Source organism: Lepidochelys olivacea, assembly GCF_965140295.1.
Source record: "Lepidochelys olivacea isolate rLepOli2 genome assembly, chromosome: 8".
NCBI lineage: Eukaryota > Metazoa > Chordata > Testudines > Cheloniidae > Lepidochelys > Lepidochelys olivacea.
The window spans coordinates 57,281,269-57,306,465 of record NC_140418.1 but is presented as its reverse complement, the minus strand read 5'-3'; the positions used below and the strand labels follow the sequence as shown (position 1 = coordinate 57,306,465).

General features: G+C 42.4%; 1 protein-coding gene across 1 annotated transcript in view; it reads right to left on the bottom strand.

Moving 5' to 3' along the window:
* The window catches only part of PLA2G4A (phospholipase A2 group IVA), a 136,034-nt gene that overhangs the window by 74,784 nt on the left and 36,053 nt on the right, over positions 1-25,197 (bottom strand). Inside the window, exon 4 of the mRNA XM_084637875.1 lies at positions 1,419-1,567. Coding sequence (XP_084494001.1) covers positions 1,419-1,567 — 149 coding nt within the window. The remainder of the gene's footprint in view (positions 1-1,418; positions 1,568-25,197) is intronic.

Genomic DNA, 25,197 nt, shown 5'->3' with positions numbered 1-25,197 from the left:
CATGGGGAGAAACTGTAGGAAGACATTGAAGACTATCAGTACTTGAGTGGTTGAACCCAATGGCTCTGAACCTTTCCAGACTACTGAACCCCTTTCAGGAGTATGATTTGTATTTCATCTCTCTTAAAAACTACTTGCTTACAAAATCAGACTAAAAATACAAAAAAGTGTCACAGCACACTATTACTGAAAATTGCTAACTTTCTCATTTTTACCATATAATTATAAAATAAATCAATGGGAATACAAATATAGCACTTACATTTCAGCATATAATATATAGAGCAATATAAACAAGTCCTTGTCCATACGAAATTTTAGTTTATATTGACTTTGCTTGTGCTTTTTAGTGTAGCCTGTTGTAAAAGTAGGCATATATCTAGACGAGTTGATGTACCCCCTGGAAGGCCTCTGAGTACCCCCAGGGGTATATGTACCCCTGGTTGAGAACCATTAGTTTAGCCTGTGTCCTCTCTGCAAAGTGGACAGGTTACCAAACAAGAGCCAGTGTAAACTCTGCAATGAAAATATACTCAAACTCTGGACACACTAAAATGGTTAGACTAACACAATCTTTTGTACATACAGTGTTATAATGCTTAATTAATTAGGGATTGATAGTGACTTGGACTAGATGCCTGTACAAAGGAGTGACAGATCCCTTATGTTCCTTAGGGGAGGTTACTCAGGCCTTGTCTACACTACGTGGTTAAGTCAACCTAAGTTACGCTACTCCAGCTAGGTAAATAAGGTAGCTGGAGTCAATGTAGGGTAGGTCAACTTACTGCGGTGTTTACACCATGCTGTGTTGAAGGGAGACATTCTCCCATCAACTTACCTTCGTCTTCTCATTCCGATGGAGTACCAGAGTGGACCTGAGAGTGCTCTGTGGTCGATTTAGCAGGTCTCCACTAAACCCAATAAATCGACCCCCGCTGCATTGATCACAGCAGTGTCAATCCATAGTAAGTGTAGACATGACCTCAGACCTTGGGACCAGGCATATAGAAGTAAGTGGAGCTAATCTCCCATTTACTCCCTCCTCTAGTTGGCAGAGAGGAGAGAGGAATAAGCAGAGACTTGGTTCCACCCCCACCTACTTTCTGAGCCAATGAAGGGAGAAAATATTAGTTTGCTGCTGCTGTAAAGAACAGTAAATTACTAGTCTCAGTAGCAAACAGGTAAGAAATTGTGACTCAGAAGTGTATCAGTGTCAATGCCATCCAAGGCTGCTCCTGGGATGGTTCAACTTATGCACCAACCCCTTGCTCAGGCCTGCGTATAAAGGCAAAACCTTAATGTTTAGAAAACTGAAATGCTCAGATAACAGATGTTGTGTATGTGCAAAGTGTTGTTGTTTTAACCCTCCTGACACTGCTCAACATCCATTTCTAGCTGTACCTCAGTATATGATTTACCTCCAGAACATTTTCCTGGTTCGGGTCCAAAATAAACTCAAAGGTCTCATTCCACACAGGGTTCACATTATTATTGAAGTGTTTTGTTCTCTTTCTGCAGTCAGGGGCTGAGGGGATGAACAGCTCCACATAAGGATCTGGAGTGTCAACTGTAGAGTACCAAACAGAGGGTAATATTAGTTAGAACTTGTGTTTGGATAGCATTAACCAAAACAAATTTAGGAAAGGACAAGTGCATTGTAAGTCATCTCATTATATACAGTAGTAAATGAAAGGTACATGGCCTGATCTTGCTTCCCTAAAGATCAAAGTGGTGATGCCACTGATGTTAATGGGAGTGGGAGTAGGCCTTGACTGAGAGAATGACATTGTGAGTAAAGATACATATTTATTGAAAAAATGCTACAATGTTGTTGTGGTTATTTAAAGAAGCATCCCTGACCACATACACACTCACACACACAATAGCAACACTACGTGGTATCACAGTAGCAGAAAGGATACCCAATGAAATGGTCTTCAATTAAAAATTTAAAAAAAAGATATTTCGGATTCAGGAAAGACTCCCAAGGCTACCAAAGGTTTTGCAGAACTAAGGAATACAGTAATGAGCCATTTATGTACTTCCTGATCCTGTAATGATATCCATGTGGGCACATCCCTGGGTGGAGCCATTGAAATCACTGGGGATCTGTCCTGGCACAGAGGTCCACCCTTATGAATATCACTGTAGGACTGGGACCTTATTTACATATTCCATTTAAATTGTGACTGCGTAGACGAATAGCTGAAATTCTAACTATTCCATTTGTATCCAGGGCAGAGTATGAGCGATGGGGAAAATGTAGCTAGAAGAGTCTTAATTAAGTTGCTTTAACTATTACCATTTTATTACTAAAAGCAAATGCTATGCTGTAAACAGCCTTGCTAAATCCCTACATCCTTTGAAGGCAAACAGTTTTTATTTTTTTGGACAGGAGAAGTAAATAACTAGTTTTTAACCATCATCATCTGATAGGAAGCGTGAATAGGTAAATTTTGTAACTGGGATAAAATTGCCATGACATTGCATTTTTAAAAGATAAAAGAGCATTTTGATGATAGATATTATTTTCTTATATCTGCTTTAAAGGAGAAGATGTCAGATATACTAGATAAGTGAAGACAGCAGAGCTGATACATACAGTAGGTAATGACTACAGTAAGTATAAATATTATTGGTAGAAAAGTTGTACCAGTGGTTGATCAGCTTTTTATTTAGTTCAACCTATTCAGTCCATTTTTCTTCAGTTATCTAATACAGCCAGTAATTTGTTCCATTTATCTTAACTTCATTCTTGACAACCAAATTTTTACTGTACATATTTGGTTTTGCAGCAATAGTTCTCTGATCCTGCAAAGGGATCTGCTAGTGTAGATCCTTATGTTCACCAATCCCTTTGATTTCAGTGGGACTCTGTGGGAATTTAGATCTGGGCTGGGACATCCCACCACAGGATCAGGGTAACATTGCTGAATTACATATGCATGCTGATACAAGGAATTCTCTCCATATCTTCTTGGCTTATCAGAAGTTAGAGTCATTTGGTCTGATGTCAGAAAACTGATACCCATCTTTAGAGGATCATGTCATCAGAGGTTGTTTTCTGCTTTTGCCCAACAGTCTAGTTCATGCAGTTAAATATGTGCAGTCATCACAAACAATGACCATTTTCTTAAGGATCTCTCTTGGTCCAAAAAATTACACCGCATCTGAGCTACATATATTTTCATCAGAATACACTCTTTCATCAAAGCCAAAACATGTTGGGTAGACCTGTTGATTTCATCAATGCTTTTGCCAGGAAGGTTTCAGAGGTCCAGGGATCTCTGGTCACTTCTGACCAGAGAAAGAGACATGAATTGAAAACTTGATCTTTCAAGCAGAAAATGGACATTTCAACACAATTCTGTTCTGCAAAAACATTTGAACAGTTCTGATTTTGTTCCTATGTGGAACGAAAACAAATTTCAAAACCTCAGAAGTTGTCATGGAAAGAAATTTTTGTCCTCCAGCCACCTCTAATGCAGACCCAAGACAAATTTCAAGTCAGCCTATCAGTGTACTATTCAAAGACAAATAATAGCGGGTGGGAGAGGTGACAGAACATCTATAGAGTCTGAAATATTTTCAAAATATCCTTTGCCCATTGTAGATGTGGAATAATATGCATGTACAATAGTGTGAGTTAAATATTAATCATGCTTTTTTCTGATTAGTGGGACTTGAGGGACTGTACCAGAAATCCAATCCCTTCAATGCATTTTATTTACTAACTGTAAAATTCACATAGAAAAAGCACTTTTAGCTTCCTGCCTATTTTATGGTGAACAGATCTTACTGTGTCAAATTTTTCATGGCAAACTATGATCCACCAGAAGAACTTTTTACTGCTTAAAAAATAAGAGGAGGGTTTTGCAATATAGTGACTGTGAGAGAGAGAGAGAGAGCATGCAAACTTGTAGGATTTGGCAGCCTACATTCCACTCTGCATAATATTTATAGAACTATTTAAAAACCAAGGAAAGCCTGGGCAGTCCTTTAGGGTATGCCTATACTGCAATGAATGTCCAGGGTTAGCAGAACTCAAGTTAGCAGACCCTGCATTTCATAACCTAGGGCTTGAGCATTTACACTCATTAGTAACCCCAAGCTATGAATTTTTGAAGTCTGGGTCCCAACCTGGGTCTCCAGGATCTATACTGCATTATGTGGGCCCAAGTCTAACCCCCATATCCCAGACTTCCTAATGCCCTCCCAAAATGTGGCCACTATAGCCCTTTGTTCATGGTGCAGTGTGGGAAAACTTGACTGTCCAGAGTACAAAACATCAGGATGTGGGATTACTTTTGGCAGACTCCAGGAGCGTGAGTCCAGTGGGGATGCATCCACACTGCAAAGCAATAGGGCTTGAACCCTGAGTTTGAACTCAGGCTCCAGCCTACCCGCCCCCTTTTGTCTACAAACAAATCATGCTAACCCATGGCTTGGATCCAGAATCCCAGGCCCCTCGGTGGAGGAGGATCCAAGCCTGGGTCAAGTCAGTCAAATTCCTATCTACTCCAACTTTTGAAAAAACTGATTAACATGACTGTGTATTTTAGCTCCTTGGATGAAAAGTAAATCTGCTTTAATGCTATGCAGACCTCCTTCCTGACCTCTGGAAACTGAAATGCTGGATTCTGAATATCCTGATAATACTGTCACTAACTAATGCAGACCTCCTGATGCCAAAGGACTGAACTTCTACACATCAGCTTGGTTTTGAACCAAGCTACTTTTGCCATGCCAAGTCAGTCTGTTGAAGCTGAAACTAATACATTTTGCAGCTAAACTTAAAAGCAGTTACTGTATGAATGACTGGGAGGAAAAATATTTAACTAGCTCAAAATCTCAACAAACAAAACATTCATCCCACTGTGTAACAAAAATGCCCCAGGCCAAGAGTTTCTCAACTGCCCTTTCACGTTTGAAAGTTTACTTTGCAGTCTTTTCAATTGAGAAAATGAAAATCTATTCCTTTAAGAATTTCGTCTGCAAATGGAAAGCAAAAATACAGGGAGCTTTTACGTGTTGATTAAGAGGAAGTTATTCACACTGTGCAGTAATAATGGTTGTTCGAGATGAGTGTCCCTATGGGTACTCCACTGTAGATGCATGTGCATTCCTGTGCTTCTGATAAGAGATCTTTGGTAGCAGTGTCTGTTCAACCCACACATGCACTCTCCCCTTCTCATGCTCTGCCTTGCGGCTAATTAGTGCTGTGCAAGCAAACCACCCTCAGATCCTTCTTTACCACAGAGTCCCTATCAAGAACTTTGAAACAGAGGGAAGGGCGGGTTATGGAGCACCGATAGGGACACCCATCTCAAGGAACCATCATTACTGCACAAGGTGAGTAACTTCCTCTTCTTCTTTGAGTAGTGTTCCTATGGGTGCTCCATTATAGGTGACTCTCAAGCAGTGTCCCTAATGGGAGGTTGGGGCTTTGGAATCAAGTCTGTTATGGATGATGATACTGCAGAGCTGAAACTAGCATTGGAAGCAGAGTCTCCAGTGATGGCATAGTGTTCTGTGAGGGTATGTACAGACACCCAAGGTGGCTGCTCTGCAGATTTCCAAGACAGGGACATTCTTGAGGAAGGCGACAAAGGAGGAAACTGACCTCATGGAGTGTGTGCGAATTCCAGGTAGAGGTACTATGTTGCGAACATGAAAACAGTTCAAGACCCATTTGGAGAGTCTCTGGGCTGATATTGCTGTGCTGTTAGACCTTTCTGCAATGGAACAGAAGAGCTTACGAGATTTCCTAGAAGTCTTTGTCCTGTCCAAGTAGAAGGTCAGGGCTCTCCTAACATCTAGCATGTGCAGTATAGCCTCTCTGTTACCATGGGGAGGCTTAGGATAAAAAGTTGGGAGGATCTGGTTGGTTCATGTGAAAAGATGAGGTCACTTTAGGAATAAACTTTGGGTGTAGCCAGATAGTAACCTTGTTGTGAAAGAATACTGTGAAGTGGGGTGTGCCATAAGTACTGCTATTTCCCCTGTTCTCCTCACTGAGGTGATGGCCACCAGAAATGTTATCTTCATTGACAGGTGTGTAAGTAAACAAGTAGCCATTGGTTCAAAGGGTGATCTAGTCCATCTCTTTAAAACTAGTTTTAGGTCCCATGTTGGAGTAGGGCATCTGGGTTGGGGAAAGAGGTTTGTTATGCCCTTAAGGAATCTCTTTGTAGTTGGGTGTGAGAAAACTGAGTATCCCTCTACCTGTTGATGGAGACAGTATGTAATCTAACACCACCAGGAGAATAGCAGATGTAGGGATAATGTGCCTGGAATTGCACCAAACCTCAAACCCTTGTCCACTTTTATAGTTAAGTACGGTGGGTAACCAATTTCCTACTGTGTAGTAACACTTCCTGTACCTCCTGGAAGCAGGAGCTCTCTGTGCGTTGGAACTACGAAGAAGCCAAGCCTTGAGCTGGAGTATCTGCAGCTTGAAATGGAGAGTGTGTCCTTCTTTCTCTGAGAGGAGGTAAGCAGTGGGTTGAAGACGGACTGGTTGGCAAGTCATCTGTCTCGCTCAGGTGGGAGCAATCAGTATGACATTTGCTTTTTCTCTTTATTTTCAACAGGACCTTCAAGAAGAGAGGGAACGGGGCAATGGTGTAAAGAAGGCCCTTTTCCCATGGAAGAAGGAGATCGTCCCCTAATGAGTGCTGTCCGAGGTCGGCCCTGGAGCAATAATGTGGGGATTTCCTGTTCAGGTAAGTAGCAAACAAGTTTATTGTCGGTGTCCCCCACTGACAAAATATGCTGCGAAGTGCTGCTGGGTTCACTTCCCACTCATGGTCATGTGAAAGCTGCCTGCTGTTATGTTCTGCACTAATGATAGGTAGGCTGCTAATATTAGAACATTGTGGCAAATGCCCCAGTTCCAGAGCTTTAGCGCTTTTGCACAGAAGTAGGATGATCTGGTTCCTCCCTGATGATTTATGTAGCACGCAATGTTGTCGTGTGTGTATCTCTGAGCAGTGAACACAAGCATTCCTGACCACCCCGAGTTCAACAACGTTGATGTGGAGAGTTACCTCTGAGGACTACCATTTGCCCCGAGTCTTGAGGTGTGCAGCACAACCCATGAGGGAGAAGTAATGTCAAGGGAAGACTGAGTGAACAGGACCCCCATGCAAACATTTACCGAGTCTGACCCTGAAAGGCATCAAGAAAGGGTTGTCTAACCGGTCTTTGTTTGGCCTATAAACCAAGCTGAACCATGTCTGCAGACACCTCATCTGTAGTTTGCCATGAAATATTACAAACATACCAGCCACCGTGTGCCACAGAAGCTGGAGGAACGTCTGGCCGATGTTTGAGGTCTGGCTTGAACTGTCTCTAAGTGTGGACAGGCTGTGAAATCTGTGTTGTGGAAGGGGTGCCCTCACTTGCAGTGAGTCGAGATCGACCCCTATGAACTCCAAACATTGTACTGGAGTTAAGGTCGACTTTTGGATGTTAATTTGCAGGTCCAGGTTCATGAATAACCTCCACCTCTAGTCCAACCTCCTACTCCTCCAGGATCTCCTCAGGAGGTTCTGAGGCTCTAGAGATGGTGTCTGAGGGGGAATGCTTCGCAATCTCTCAGTGTATATAATGCTCCCCATGTATCCCAGTAGGGCCACTGGCATGATGGAAAAGGCATGGGTGGCTGACCCCATGGTTGGTCATACCACAGGGGTTGATGTCCAGACTGAGGGTATGACTGGGAAGGCCCAGTCTGGTAGCTGGAGGAAGCATAGTGAGTGATGGGAGATGACCTCCTGGTCATTATCTGACTCTCCACTGGAAAACGGTGGAGCCGATACAGACGTGCATGGATCAGTGCTGGTGTTCACTATGGAGTTCAAGATGTGCCCAGGACTGAGGCCCTGGTACCAATTAAATGAGACTCTGATACCTCAGATACTGTGAGGTCCTTAGACAACCTAAATTCCTATTGTGTCACGGTATTTGGTACCATGAGCAGTTGCTGTTATTGAGTTGGCGGTACTGAGGGAGCTCGCAACCTTGGCTGCACTGAGCCAACTGAGGATGATGGTTGCCTCGCAATCATTGGTACCAACAGCATCCATACGATGCAGTCTTCCTGGAGGTTGCACAATCTCCACACCTGTCCCTGACCAGTGGTGCCATTGCTTTGGTGCCTGTGCCCAGGGGGTCCTTAGGCATACCAGCGGTATCATGTTTAGATGCCTTCAGTGCTGTGGTACCAAAGAGATCAAATGTGCCCTGAACCACCTCTGGTTGGTTCAGGGCTTACTATGAAGGCTCAAAGATCTCTTTTTGGAGATCTTGCATGGGGCATCTGAGGATTTCTTCCTTGGTTCACTGGAAGGCTATGGAGAAGATTTGTGTTGCCTGTGAGACTCTGAGCACAGGTCAAATACAGGCTGGAGAGCTCCCTCCAAAAGGAGCAGTTTTAGCTTCAGTTCCTATTTTTGGGGGGGATCTGGTTTTTAGCTGCTAACAGAAGGCACACATCTGTGAAATGTTTCAGAGTAACAGCCGTGTTAGTCTGTATTCGCAAAAAGAAAAGGAGTACTTGTGGCACCTTAGAGACTAACCAATTTATTTGAGCATGAGCTTTCGTGAGCTACAGCTCACTTCATCGGATGAAGTGCAGTTTCCATGGTATGCATCCGATGAAGTGAGCTGTAGCTCACGAAAGCTCATGCTCAAATAAATTGGTTAGTCTCTAAGGTGCCACAAGTACTCCTTTTCTTTTTACATCTGTGAAATGTGGCCCTGTCAGAGGCAACAGACACAGTAGGAATGCCCATCCATTACCGGAATGGACTCCGTGCAGAAGAGACACATCTTAAACCCAGGCGACCTGGGAATACTCCTCCTGGGGGCATTTCCTAGTATGGCGGGGGGGGGAAAGGGTAAAGCAAAAAACATTTTTTTTTAACAGGGAACAAAAAAACTAAAGGAAACTCTGAGACTAAGAAAACAATAAAACTAGCTAAGAATGAATTTCTAGAGAGTAAAGTATCCGTGAATGGACTGCTAATGGCTCCCTCTCTAGCCTGGGGCAATAGGGAAGGAATTGAGGGTAGTCTGCCCCTACAGTGCTAATTAGCCTTGAGGCAGAGCACGAAGAGGGGAGAACACAGGTGCAGGATGAACAGACACTGCTACCAAAGATCTCCAATCAGAAGCACAGGGATGCAAATATACCTACAGTGGAGCACCCCTAGGGACACTACTCGAAGAAGGACAGGTTTCAGAGTAACAGCCGTGTTAGTCTGTATTCGCAAAAAGAAAAGGAGTACTTGTGGCACCTTAGACTAACCAATTTATTAGAGCATAAGCTTTCGTGAGCTACAGCTCACTTCATCAGATGCATATCGTGGAAACTGCAGCAGACTTTATATATACACAGAGAATATGAACCAATACCTCCTCCCACCCCACTGTCCTGCTGGTAATAGCTTATCTAAAGTGATCATCAGGTGGGCCATTTCCAGCACAAATCCAGGTTTTCTCACCCTCCACCCTCCTGCAGGAGAGTGAATTTGTGTGGGGGGGTGGAGGGTGAGAAAACCTGGATTTGTGCTGGAAATGGCCCACCTGATGATCACTTTAGATAAGCTATTACCAGCAGGACAGTGGGGTGGGAGGAGGTATTGGTTCATATTCTCTCTGTATATATAAAGTCTGCTGCAGTTTCCACGATATGCATCTGATGAAGTGAGCTATAGCTCACGAAAGCTTATGCTCTAATAAATTGGTTAGTCTCTAAGGTGCCACAAGTACTCCTTTTCTTTTTACTCGAAGAAGAAAATACTGATGTAAATTATATAATAGCAATCAAAAGCCTAGATCTGTTATTTCTTGGAGAAACAGAGACCAAAGACTTATTACAAGCTATTTCACATATATCACTGTAATATTTGATTTTGTATTTATTTCAAAATGTTAAAGTTGCCAAGTTTCATAGACAAAAAAAAAACCTTTAATCCAGTGGAAAAGTACTAATGATCTGAAGATTTCAATTTAAAAGTACAGTTTAAAAGAGAAACATTATTAGGAAATGGTTCAAGGGTCAAATGCTGTTAATCTAAAATAGCTTCATCACCACTGCAGGAGCAGTAAGTGCATAACATATTAAAGATGCAATATTGTCTGGAATTGTTCTGAGTCTCTCTTACACAATATATTAACCAGCCTGTCTGAAAGAGCAACCAAATGTTTCTCAAGAGAAACAATCTAGGACAGTTCATTCATATTTCTCCTGTGGGGTTACTTTTCTGAAATAGGTTCTTTGTTGTGTAGGAAGGTTCCTCTTGTGAATAAGGCATCAGACTATTCTTAACTTTGCCACAGGCTTCCTACATTACTTTAGGCAAGTGATTTAATCTCTCTATAGTTCATTGATGCCATTCATAACATAAAACTAAAAATACCTACTGAAGTTTAACTCATTAATGATTGTTAAACACGTTGAAGTGCAAAACATTAACGGATATCAGTCTAAAGAGTTAAAAATAATGTGATAAATCAAGACAAATATAAATAAATTAGCTATCCACTGAAGGACAAGAAGTTTTCCATTTTCTGGAAATAAAGTTTATTAAGAGGCTTTATTTATGATTTCCTCCAATAAATTTTGGATGTGGTTATTTTTTGAGAGGAGAAATCAAAACTGTATCGAGGATAGAAGGACAAATTTAGACACATTCCTGCTGTCTCCCCACATGAAAACACATTCAATACTTGCTCCTCTTGATAATGTTTATTTTCCCCAAGACACTAAGAGTAAGGGGGAAATCCACCAATACACCTATGGGTATTGTTTTGACTTTAAATATAATCGTATGAAGATATTGTCATCTGGAACCAAGTGATTTGACTGAGGCCAGGATTCACCAGTCTGTCCCCAGTCATGGGGCCCAATGGGAGTGGAAGTTGTTGCCATGGAAAAAACCCACAAGCTCTCCAGCACCAAAGAAACCACAAGCCACCAGCATGGCTTCACAAGTGCGTGGCTCTGGTCAGCGAAAGGAACATGGCAAGGGCACACAAATTATGCCAATTCAACACGTTCCCACTGCAGTCTGTTGACAGGGCTCCTATGGAGCCCCTTGTGGATATTAAAGCCAACTTTTCCCAATAAAACTCTAAGGGAGATCATGTAAGGGCATTCACATTGAGGTTAATTGTCCTGAGCCATAGTGGATCAAGACAGTGCTAGTAGGATCCCCCTGTGTTGGCCACATTGGGTATGTCTACACTGCAATAAAACACCCGCGTATGGCCCGTGTCAGCAGACTCTGGCTCTTTGGGGCTTGGGCTCTGGGACTATAAAATTGCAGTGCAGATATTTGCGATCAGGCTGGAGCCTGGGCTATGGGCTCCCAGGATGGGAAGATCCCAGAGTCCAGGCATCAGCTCAAGCCTGAATGTTGACACTATCATTTAATAGCCCTGCAGCCCAAGCCCCTTGAGCACAGGTCAGCTGACATAGGCCAGCCACAGGTATTTTATTGCAACACAGACATAGCCACTGAACCTGTCCCTCTGTTGGAAGCAGTTTCATCTGTGTTTATCTGTATTGATTGGCCCAGAGCACACCACACTCTACAATACAATGGAAATCTGATTTGATCTGCAATTCGGCATAGATCATGATCACGTTATGTCTACACGGCCCCACCTGATCATGCCATTTCTATCCCACCTGACCCATCAGCCACCTTGCTGTACCTTCCCCTTGGACTGAATTTCCTGGCAGGCAGACTTCATGCATGAATTCTGCCCACTAATCAGGATGCCCTTTGATGTACCTGGCTCCTGGACATTACAGTTATGTGGGGTTGATTGAGTTAAGCTAGCTTGTTTCAGCTAACTTAATTGGGGTGGGGGGGCAACAGCTTTTTCCTAGTCAGGTGGGAACTTGGATGCCAGGGTGAAGGGAGTCCTCAGGGACACATAGGATATGAGGAATCTATAAGTGTCACAGAAAGATTATTAGCGGGTGTCATACCAGGGAGAAGGAAGTTTATCGACAATCTTGCTGAGTATTGCTTAGCTGCTACGACAACTGCCTGAGTTTCTTAGCTGTTGTGGCAAATATGTTTGTTTACATATGTAATTAAATATGAAAACAACACTTTATATTCAAGACTTGTTTTGATGCAAGCCTATTATTTTCCATTTTCTTTTAATTAAAAAGACATGGAACCTGTATATTATTTCAGAATGTCAATTCCTTTGGTCAGGCCAATGCCTTTCAGCATGCTCTGTACACTGCCAAAAGCCCTGCCAGCACTCAGTGAACAGTGATAGTCTAAATGACTCTGTGGACATTCATGCACAGTGTTTTTAGCATTAATGACTGGCCAATATACACCTATTTTTTAAATCTTCCATTGGGCACTGAATGTCCTCAAGGCCAAATGCCACTCTAGTGGAGCAAGTCTAACAGTTGCACCACTAACCACCCTAAAGGCATGTTCCTGGCTCTGAGCTCCACAACTGGTCTTGAACCATTTCAGCCTCATTCATGGATCCAGTCACTCACAGCTTCTGTTCTGTAGCATGCAAAGTATGGATAGCATGATTCCACATCTGAGCAGAATACTACATATCACAAGGATCAGCTGATTACGAAATCTGATGGTTGCATCACTCACCTACATGAACAGACCCTGAGGCATGTTTTGGTTGTGCAATGCAGAGATGAGTTGATTTCCTATCTGTGAAATAATCTAAATTAATAGTTAACTCACCAGAGACTTTATTGATACTTTGTATTTTTGTACTACCTTTCATCTGAAAGCAGTTTAAAAACTAACATTCATTAATCACAAAAGACTCCTGTAAGGTAGGTATTACTATATTTCTAATTTACATGTAGAAAAAAATTGAACCAAGGAAAGCTTAAGTGATTTGCCCAAGGCATGACAACAGGTCTATGTCAGAACCATATTAAGGACTGAGGGAGTTCAACGCCATTCCAGATCAGACAGCAGTAAGAAGTGATTGTATTAGCTAGCTTTCAACAGTGCACTGAATGGACACATTTTTCTGGGGGCTGCCGTCTCATGTACCAGAATCTCAGCTTTCATTAAAAAAATTAAGTCTCTAGTTCTTATGCAGACATAAGCTAAAAATGTGAACAGAGGGTGAACTGATGTTATGGTGTCTATCTGAATATGCAGATAACCTGAAACAAGAGCTCAAATATACAAACTTCCCCAGGTCATCTCAATAGAAAGTTAACACTGAAGTTGAATGATGACACCTTCAGTGTTGAAGATTTCACTGCAGATGTATGCACGAAAAGGATGGAGAGAAACAGATTATGAAAATATCCTGCTCAACCCAGAATCCTGACCCAGAAATAAAGTGTCACTCTTGAATTCATTCTGTATTAACCCATCTATTAGCATGGTTAGTGCAGGCATTGTACCATCTTTACTCAGACTGGTGAAGGATTTCTCACACAAATAGTTCCACAAAGGTCAATGGGACTACTCATATGAGTAAACACTCAGTAGTCTGAATAAGTGTTGCACAGTCTGGCCCAAAGTAAACAAACTCCCTAGCTCTAAAGTTTCAGCTCTCAATACTCTCATACACACCACACTAGCTGAAGTCAATTAGAGTTGTCAGCCCTCTATCTTTTGCCAAAGTGTTGCTTTTTTACTAACACACTTTGTACAATTATTTCACCCTGTAGAGATGCTGCTGTGGGTTAACTGAATTTTTTCCCATCAGAATGAAACCAGCAGTCCGGGGGATAATGTAGCACACATTCTATTTATTTTCAGAAGCTGCTCTCTGACCTGAATTGGTCTCCCTTCTGCCAAATATGACATGCTGCAAACCACTGATAGAGAGATACACAAGAGGCTTCAACTGGGGTGAAAAAATCAAGTTTTCACCAACATTTATGTTAAATAATCACTCTTGCCTCCAATTTTTTTCTTTGTCTAAATGTAAAGTCAGAAAACAGCAATTTTGCCATCAAAAGACGTTTGTCAAGGGAAATGGCAATTTTTTTCTGGATCATTTTCATACCCTTTTGCCCTTTTCAATGCAACAAGATTAGCTTTCCAGCTACTCTTGCAACAAGTGATGGGCCAAGAAAGTGGTAATCAGAACTGGATCCTGATCAGGGATTTTGGATTTCGGATTTGTAACCAAATCATGGATAGGTTTGGAGTTGACGGAACTGAAATCTCATGAGTTGTTCTCAATAATATTATTAATTAATTATATTATAGTGCTGTCTAGAGACAAACTATTGGACCATTTCCATGAGATTTCCATTACATCCAGACCCAAATACCTCTTCAAAATTCAAGTTCTTCTTCAGGTCCATACAGAAAGAGCATGTTCTCTTTCTAAACCACTTGCTGATTATTACTTTTTTTAAAAAAAAACCCACATTTCCTTAGAAAGGCAAAGTAGTTTGTGGTCCTTCTGGTAAAAGTCATCATCGTAAGATGAGAATCTGATTGCAAATAAAAGTTGCAAATAAATTCACTCATCTTAAGCAAGATTACAGATTATTAAAAGAGAAGTCATATAGCTAATTTACTTTGCTACCTCAATACATAATTTTGAATGCCAGGTGAATGTAAGAAACATAATTTCTACCTTCCACTTCTGCCATGTCAAAATCTGGAAAGGGAAAATCTTACTGGAAAAGAACCATATCCTGAAGGAACGGAGATAAACACTGCAGGCTCCCCTTTTGTAGGAAGGCCAGAAGAGGTTGCAAACCATATGACCTACAGAAAGCTTAGGAGCTGAAAATTTTAAAATCCTAACCAAGCACTGCAGATGCTGAGATATTTCGTGCATGAAAGCTGCCCCTCCACATGTCTTTCAGCAATTTGACTCTGAGGGCACTCACAGTTTGGCTGTGTAGATTGGTTGCATCCTGACTTCCACTGATGGCAACACACCTCTTCATGCAGAATGGCATTGTGAACACAGGGGACACCCCAGCAACTGACACATGGAAAATTAGTAGAGGTAGCCAGATTTCTTCTTCCACACCTCTTGCACATTTTTCCTGCTTATTTTCTGAATTTTTTTCTCCTTGCCACACTACAGGTATAGCCTAAGAGCTTGGGTGTTGGGTGTTGCTACAGGTCAATTATGTGATGCAATTGTGAAAAAGGCTAATATTCTGGAGTCTATTAACAGGTGTGTCATATGTAAGACATGGGAGGCAATTGGCCCATTCTACTTGGCACTCATTAGGCCTCAGCTGTTGTAGTGTGTCCAGTTCTGAGTGCCACACTTTAGCAGAGAAGTGGACAAATTGGAAAGAGTCCAGAGAAGAGCACCACAAATTTTAAAAGGTTTAGAAAACCTGACCTATGAACACAGGTTAAAAAAATGAAGCATTCTTGAGAAAAGAAGACTGAGAGGAGACCTGATAGCAGTCTTCAAATATTTCAAGGGCTGTTATAAAGAGGACAGTGATCACTTGTTCTCCATGTCCACTGAAGGCAGGACAAGTAGTAATGGACTTAATCTGTAGCAAGGAACATTTAGGTTAGATAGTAGGAAAAGCTTTCTAACTATAAGGATAGCTAAGAACTGGTATAGACTTCCAATGGAGGTTGTGGAATCCCAGTCATGAGAGATTTTTAAGAACAGTTTGGACAAACACCTGTCAGGGATGCTCTCGTTTCACTTGGTCCTGCCTCAGTGCAGGGGACTGGACTTTTGACTTCTCATGGTCCCTTCCAGCCCTACACTTCTAGGATTCTACAAATTCAGTTATGCCACCAATCAGACAGTTCAGTACGTGGGGACCACTGCTAAATGTTTGTTCAGTAAAGATGCCTACAGAAAACACCAATTCAGAGCTGTAGGATGCACTAGTTAGTACACAAATAACTGCTAAACAGTCCATCCTGGCTCTGTAAACCCAAAACTGAAAGCAAACGTGGCTCAGGAGATACTAATTTTCATAACAAGACCTAGGACGGAGGGACAATCTCTCTGTTGAGAACCATTCTGTGTGAACAGAAGGGAACAACTAGGTGCAGGACAGAGAGCACTCTTATTATGTGTATATAAGAGCCAATGCCTTTCAAGAAATGAGCTGCTATATTCTGCACTAAGTGAAGTAGTATTAAGCATAGCCCCAAGCCCAGCACATTTCATTAATCTAGTTTGGAGATCACAAAAGAGTTGGATCACTGTGGAAAAATATCCATTGGGAGAATAGGTCACTACCTCCAAGCCAACTGTAGATGAAAAAAGGCACCAGGTGCCACAGTTCTCACCTGACAATCCAGGCGTAGTTCTGTTTATGACCCCAAGACTGACAATTGACCTGGCAAAGGTCAGACATATCACAGCTGCTGTCAAATACTATGAGCATCTTCCCCGTCTTATATGGACTGAGATCTAGCCAGAGCTTTCAGAACTATTCCCTACTTCAGTCAGTTCCTTGGAAAGCACAGAGACGACTGTAAAATGAGATCTAAGTGTTATGCACACATGGGTGACACTAGTGACCTAAACATGTCAGCCACCCATACATTTGGGGCAGCTGGGAGGACAAGATGAAGCTCTGCATGCAACAGTCCTTGGGAAGTAGAGTAAATACTCATTACCACCCTTTGGGAGCTCTCCAAGAGGAAGGAACATACCATGATGGGTCATCCTGTAGGTGATTCAACACAGCCTCAATGCAATGGCATCAATAGATGCCAAAAGATCAAACAAAACCAGCAGAGACATTTTGCCTTCCTCCATCATCACAAGGAGATTGTGGCATGGCATTAATATTGTCTCGTCACTACACCCATGCCTGAACCAGGCTAGCAAGGATGAAGGATGTTCATGAGGTCAGGATGTGCCTGGTGTTGCTCAAACAGCGTCTTCTCAACAACCTACCCCAACTGTTGAAGTTGACACCAAGTGTTAGTTTCTTGAGCTGAGGTGTATTTAAGTGTGGCTTCCATCATTCCTTAAAAAGAAGCGTTAACACTTCCTGTGTGAATAACAGGAATGAGACCGCCCCATAGATCTTTACCAGTCATGAGAGGCAAGGATCCAAATCTCAAATACGCAAGCAAAGCTCCATAAATACATCTGAGATCATAGTAAAAACGGAGCCAAAGTTCAAGCAGAGAAAATGGTGCATTTATAATCTTCTGCACTGATACTCCTGCATGATGCCAGGCAGACCAGCCCTTATCCTGATCCATCTGTTCATCAAAGTAGACAGAAAACTCCTTGTGGGGAAAAAATGAAGCTCTATAAAATAGTTAAACTAACTCCAACTGTCCAGTATGCTTACACAAATCTAACACAAAAACTGACAGGAAATACTCTACTTTAGTCTATGACAAGCAACAAAAACAAAAAAGCTTTCTACTTGAAACATTGCTTCAACAATAAATCTGACTGCAGGCTTAATATTGCCATCAATAATAATAATGCTGAAGAAAATTCAGAAACATCTTCAAGGGCTCTTACACCCATTAACCTAGGTTTTCAGAACAGTTATCCCATGCTTTATTGCAAGAATGATCAGATGCCTCTCACACAGCTCTGCAGTGAGATCCCCTATTCAACCTTCTTCTTTTATACAGAGACACCATGCAAGGAAAGGTTTCAGAGTAACAGCCGTGTTAGTCTGTATTCGCAAAAAGAAAAGGAGGACTTGTGGCACCTTAGAGACTAACCAATTTATTTGAGCATAAGCTTTCGTGAGCTACAGCTCACTTCAAGTGAGCTGTAGCTCACGAAAGCTTATGCTCAAATAAATTGGTTAGTCTCTAAGGTGCCACAAGTCCTCCTTTTCTTCATGCAAGGAAAATACATGTAATGTTCCACCATTATTTAAATGGCAGGCATCTAAATCCTGTTCATGTTATACAAGCTATTAACAGTGCAGTTCTTGTGCTTCTGGCATAATTGCCAATATAACCCTCAGCTAGTTAACGGGTAGGCATCCCTGGTTAACAAGTAGGGCACAATAGCTTCCAGATTGCTACATGTCATGAAACATTTAAACTAAGCTTCACATACAAGAGATGTAGAACAGGTGTGACACACCAGATTACTAATAAGAGACTGACGTGGATCAAGGTTACAAAAGCATGGATCATGGTAGGTGGCAGTACACACTGATTCTTGTGGATGCTGTAAAGTAGCAAAGTCTAGAAATAATTCTCAATCCTTTCCCCCTCCCCTCTCTCTGCCTCTCTCTCACTCATACACACACACACTTCTGTCTTATTTCAAAGAGTTTCTCAAACAACAGTGTGGAAGAGCCACATCTGAACATTTGCTCAAAGCCTTCCTAATCATCCTTTTAAAAAACATGTCAGTGTGTATGAACTTTCCTATACCCCAGGGCACATTACTGTGGAGGAAGAATAGGAAAGTATACTGCACACTTAATTGTTTCTGTAGGCTGAACTCACAGCAGACACCAGAAGCTCTTTGCATCCCTCCATTTCCCCCACCCCCTGCGTGCAACCCCCTTTAATGCCCCCTGTGACATTCTGTAGCTTGGGGGAGTGTCCTGGAACCCCATATTCCTCATTTTTATATAATCCTGATCTTACATATAAAGCATGCCCTGTAAGGTATCAGGGAAAGGCTATGATATGCTGAAAATAATTTCTCTATCCACATATGTATATCATTAATGCATATGAAATTATGAGAATAGTGTTGTATGGTGGTCACTAAAACATACTGTAAGTTGGGGAATCAGCCAGATATTAGCTCCCCAGAGGCAACAGCAAGGAAAGTAGCCAACACCCGGGCGGGATATCAATCAACCCATCAACAACCATTGTCTAGCAAGGTAGCTACCATGCAATGACTCACCTGCATGAGGCCACACCAGGGGAATTGTTCAACCTTGCTGGGAGACTCAGCATTGCCCCAGACATGCCTGGACTTGTGTTTTCCAAGCACATGGACTGAAGGTATAAAACAGACAGTGGCCATATGCTTGACCCTTTCTCATGCCCCCACCTACGTTGCAAGCAACTAAGACACCGAGAAGAAGACAAGACTCCAGCAGAGGTGAAATCTGTATACTAAGCACTGCAATATCTAGTGGGGTGAGAAAAACTGCTTAATCTAGTTGTTGCCCAGTCTAATAGTGTTGAGAGTTTAGATTACTTGCTTATATTTTATTTCTTTTGGTAACTAACTCTGACCTTTTGCCTATCGCTTAATATCACTTAAAACAGTGGTGGGCACCCTGCGGCCCGTCAGGGTAATCCACTGGCAGGCTGCGAGACAGTTTGTTTACATTGACCATCTGCAGGCATGGCCACCCACAGCTCCCAGTGGCCATGGTTCACCATTCCTGGCTAATGGGAGCTGTGGGAAGCGGTGCGGGCCACGGGGACATGCTGTCCGCCGCTTCCCGCAGCTCCCATTGGCCGGGAACAGCGAACCGCAGCCACTGGGAGCTGCAGGCAGCTCTGCCTGTGGACAGTCAATGTAAACAAACTGTCTCGCAGCTCGCCAGTGGATTACTCTGATGGGACGTGTGCGGCCCGCAGGCCACAGGTTGCCCATCACTGACTTAAAAATCTACCTTTTATAGTAAATAAATTTGTTTTACTGTTTATCTTTACCAGTGAGTTTGTATGACGTGTGTGGCAATCTGCTCAGGTTTGACAAATGCTGGTGTATGTCCACTTAATGAACCGATTAATCAATCTGCATTGCTCGTCTTGGGCAGCGCAAGACGGTATATTCCTGAGGTACCGTGGTGGGAGCTGGGGGGATTTGACTCTGGTGCCTTTCTCTGTGGGAGCATTCATGCTATCTAGCTGGGTGTGGGGTTGTGCTGTTGTGCTGAGTGATAACAGCGCCTGAAGGGGTTTGCTGCTGGTCGTTTGCAAAGCATTGTGAGAGACAGCCCAGGCTGGAGAGAGTTTAGGGGGCACAGTTGTCCCACAGTCCCAGGCTGCACCCAGGGGGGATCCTGTCACACCCCCTATTGCCCCTCTCCCATCCCACCACAGGGTCCCACATTCTCCCCCCATTCCAGGGACTGTGTGCACCCCCATTTCCCACATTCCCCTCCCATCCCCCCTTATCTCCTCTTCCCCTCATACCAAGATCCCCCACTCTCCCACCTGCCAGAGACTTTCATAGATTCATAGATATTAAGGTCAGAAGGGACCATTATGATCATTTAGTGGTACCTCCGGCACAATGCAGGCCACAGAATCTCACCCACCCACTCGTGCAATAAACCTCTCACCTATGTCTGAACTACTGAAGTCCTCAAATTGTGGTTTAAAGACTTCAAGGAGCAGAGAATCCTCCAGTAAGTCATGCCCAATGCTACAGAGGAAGGCGAAAAACCCCAAGGGCCTCTTCCAATCTGCCCTGGAGGAACATTCCTTCCCGACCCCAAATATGGTGATCAGCTGAACCCTGAGCATATGGGCAAGATTCACCAGCCAGATACCCAGGAAAGAATTCTCTGTAGTAACTCAGATCCCACCCCATCTAACATCCCATCACAGGCCATTGGGCCTATTTACCATGAATATTTAAAGATCAATTAATTGCCAAAATCATATTATCCCATCATACCATCTCCTCCATAAACTTATTGAGTTTAATCTTAAAGTCAGATAGGTCTTTTGCCCCCATTGCTTCCCTTGGAAGGCTATTCCAGAACTTCACTCCTCTGATGGTTAGAAACCGTCGTCTAATTTCAAGTCTGAACTTCCCGATGGCCAGTTTATATCCCTTTTTTCTTGTGTCCACATTGATACTGAGCTTAAATAATTCCTCTCCCTCTCCGGTATTTATCCCTCTGATATATTTATAGAGAGCAATCATATCTCCCCTCAACCTTCTTTTAGTTAGGCTAAACAAGCCAACCTCCTTGAGCCTCCTTTCATAAGGTTTTCCATTCCTCGGATCATCCTAGTAGCCCTTCTCTGTACCTGTTCCAGTTGGAATTCAACCTTCTTAAACATGGGAGACCAGAACTGCACACAGTATTCCAGGTGAGGTCTCACCAGTGCCTTGTATAACGGTACTAACACCTCCTTATCTCTACTGGAAATACCTCGTCTAATGCATCCCAAGACCGCATTAGCTTTTTTCATGGCCATATCACATTGGCGGCTCATAGTCATTCTGTGATCAACCAATACTCCAAGGTCCTTCTCCTCCTCCGTTACTTCTAATTGATGCATCCCCAGCTTACAACTAAAATTCTTGTTATTAATCCCTAAATGCATAAACTTATACTTCTCACTATTAAATTTCATCCTATTACTATTACTCCAGTTTATAAGGTCATCCAGATCTTCCTGTATGATATCCCGGTCTCTCTCTAAATTGGCAATACCTCCCAGCTTTGCATCATCCGCAAACTTTATTAGCACACTCCCACTTTTTGTGCCGAGGTCAGTAATAAAAAGATTAAATAAGATTGGTCCCAAAACCAATCCCTGAGGAACTCCACTGGTAACCTTCCTCCAGCCTGACAGTTCACCTTTCAGTATGACCCGCTGTAGTCTCCCTGTTAACCAATTCCTTATCCACCTTTCAATTTTCATATTGATCCCCATCTTTTCCAATTTAACTAATAATTCCCCACGTGGCACAGTATCAAACGCCTTACTGAAATCGAGGTAAATTAGATCCACTGAGTTTCCTTTGTCTAAAAAATCTGTTACTTTCTCAAAGAAGGAGATCAGGTTGGTTTGGCACGATCTACCTTTGTAAAACTATGTTGTATTTTTTTCCCATTTACCATTGACCTCAATGTTCTTAACTACTTTTTCCTTCAAATTTTTTTCCAAGACCTTGCATACTACAGATGTCAAACTAACAGGCCTGTAGTTACCCGGATCACTTTTTTTTCCTTTCTTAAAAATAGGAACTATGTTAGCAATTCTCCAATCATACGGTACAACCCCTGAGTTTACAGATTCATTCAAAATTCTTGCTAATGGGCTTGCAATTTCATGTGCCAATTCCTTTAATATTCTTGGATGGAGATTATCTGGGCACCCCGATGTAGTCCCATTAAACTGTTCAAGTTTCGCTTCTATCTCAGATATGGTAATATCTACCTCCATATCCTCATTCCCATTTGTCATGCTACCATTATCCCCAAGATCCTCATTAGCCTTATTAAAGACTGAGGCAAAGTACTTGTTTAGATATTGGGCCATGCCTAGATTATCCTTAACTCCACTCCATCCTCCGTGTTTAGTGGTCCCATTTCTTCTTTCTTTGTTTTCTTCTTATTTATATGGCTATAGAACCTTTTACTATTGGTTTTAATTCCCTTTGCAAGGTCCAACTCTACTTGACTTTTAGCCTGTCTCACTTTATCTCTATGTGTTCTGACCTCAATAAGGTAGCTTTCTTTGTTGATCCCTCCAATCTTCCACTACCTGTATGCTTTTTGCTTTTTCTTAATCACCCCTCTGAGATGTTTCAGAGTAACAGCCATGTTAGTCTGTATTCGCAAAAAGAAAAGGAGTACTTGTGGCACCTTAGAGACTAACCAATTTATTTGAGCATAAGCTTCCAATGAAGTGAGCTGTAGCTCATGAAAGCTTATGCTCAAATAAACTGGTTAGTCTCTAAGGTGCCACAAGTACTCCTTTCCCTCTGAGATGCTTGCTCATCCAGCTTGGTCTACAACTCCTGCCTATGAATTTTTTCCCCTTTCTTGGGATGCAGGCTTCCGATAGCTTCTGCAGCTTTGACTTAAAGTAATCCCAGGCCTCCTCTGCCTTTAGATCCATAAGTTCTTCAGTCCAATCCACTTCCCTAACTAATTTCCTTAATTTTTGAAAGTCACCCCTTTTGAAATCAAAAACCCTAGTCACAGATTTATTTTTGTTTTTCCTTCCATTCAGTTTGAACTGAATTAGCTCATGATCACAAGAACCAAGATTGTCCCCTACAACCACTTCTTCTATGAGGTCCTCACTACTCACCAAAACCAAATCTAAAATGGCATCCCCCCTAGTCGGTTCAGCAACTACTTGATGAAGGAATCCATCAGCTATCGCATCTAGGAAAATCTGAGCCCTATTATTATTACTAGCACTCATCCTCCAGTCTATATCTGGGAAGTTAAAGTCTCCCATGATCACACAGTTTCCATTAGTATTTACTTCATTAAAAACATTAAAGAAGGCTCTATCCATATCCAAATTAGATCCCAGGGGTCTATAGCACACCCCAAGCACTATCACAGGGGAGGCTCTAGTAGTTTTCTTCCCCAATGTGATTTTTGCCCAGACGGACTCTGTCTTATCCATTCCATCGCTTCTTATTTCTTTACATTCTACCTCATCATTGATATACAATGCTACTCCACCACCTTTACCTTTATTTCTGTCTTTGTGTGCCCCCCATTCCACCCATACCAGGGAATCTATATGCCCTCCCATTCCCTCTTCCTTCCCATGCCAGGGGTCACCCATTCACCTCTCGAAGTCCAGGACTTTGTGAACCCTTCTATTCCTCCCTTTGTCTGGGTCCCCCATTCTCCCCTCCATACCAGGGACTCAGGGTGCACCCCCATCATTCCCCATCCCCACACTACCATTCTTGTTCTCTTATTTCTTTGCTCTTTTTTTTCTATTTCAGGATGTCAGCAGTTTTAAACAGTATTGGCAGAATTGCCACAGGGGAGATGGAAGGTGGTCTTATACTGGAATCTCTTAATGGCTTCTATCATCCTGTCCTTTCATCTACAGACAATTCCAGAGGTGGCTGAAGATGCGTGGTCTGCTAACCAGATGTCAGGTGTCCCAGGTGTTTCCCCCTTTTTTCACCAACATCAATCTAATTCTGCTCACTGATGCTTAGCACATTCCCTGAAAATTGGGGATTGATCAGATGGAGCATTCAAAAGTTTTGCATTAGAGACAAACATCCAAACAGAGAAATACTGTTGAGTGGAACGCAAGGCCAGACAAGGTCAGCCAATTTAAGGGGCCCAATCAAGCTGAAATGTAGTCATTTTCAAAAAGTAAGATGTGTTCGGGGCCGAGCATCAGGGGCCCAAATCCTCATGTGGTGCTGCTAGGAGCTACCACAGAACAAATAAAAAATAAAAAATATTAATAAGTTGTGGTAAACCTGAGTGGTTTATCAATCACTTTTTCCTATGTTTTGCAAATGTCCCTTGTTACAGTGTGAAAGACCCACACATACTGGAGAGACTGACTGCATAATATACAGGGAAAACAGTGAAACAAAATGCTGCCTTGTGGGGGAAGGGTTTGGAGAAAAAAGTAAAAGTAAATAAGAAGTGGTGGCAGATATTTATTCTCTAATTCCTTTCAGTTATTGTGATCTTAAGTGTCACTTGTAACAACATGCATAAAACACTGTCAGGAGGACTCCAAATGCAAAGGAACTGCCAAGGTTCCACTGCACAAGGAGATAGGCTGCAGAGAAGCCCTGCACTAGCTCCAATGTAACATGAGGGGGGTTTACTGGAGTGTGCGGGGGAAGGGACAACTGCTTTAACAAAAAAAAACCCTGCAGGGGAGCAACCCAGGGGCCACAGTCATTCAGGTGGACTGAAGGCTGCAGTATCAGCCCAAGCAGTGACCTCTGTGATGAACTTCAGGGGACAGCAAGTAAGGGAGACATGACCTGGTAATAGCACAGTCATATCCAAAGAAGCAAAAAAATGAGAAGCTGACACCCTTTTTTGGAATAAGCAGATACTTTCTTAAAACTGCTGATGTTTTTCATGGGTCATCCTTCCTAGCGGCTTCCTGTTCTGCAACTGTGTCTGTAGAAACACAGGCACAGAGTAAGTAGCAGTAACGCTGTTGCCATATATAATTCTTCATAGTGCAAGTTGCTTTATGGCTCTGTGCTGAATCAGCAGGGCTTTGGGTTTCTCTCCCTCTCTTTTTTTTTTTAGTCTTTCACCAAACCGCAACCTTTTGAAGACATGACAACCCCCGGTTTCCTTACACTGAGAACTCACTTCCAGCTCAGCCACTGACTTATTCTAGGTGCTGCTAGCAGCATACAACTCACTCATTCATCTTTTTTGGGGTCAAATGTGGGAGAAGAGGCAAAAGTGCCATGTGAACTAATATGAGTGAACAATGACAAAGTAAATATGTTTAAACAGCAATTCCTTGGCATTAGCAAAACTAGAGAGAAAGTACCAATGTCATGTACTGCTAATACATGACAAGCTTA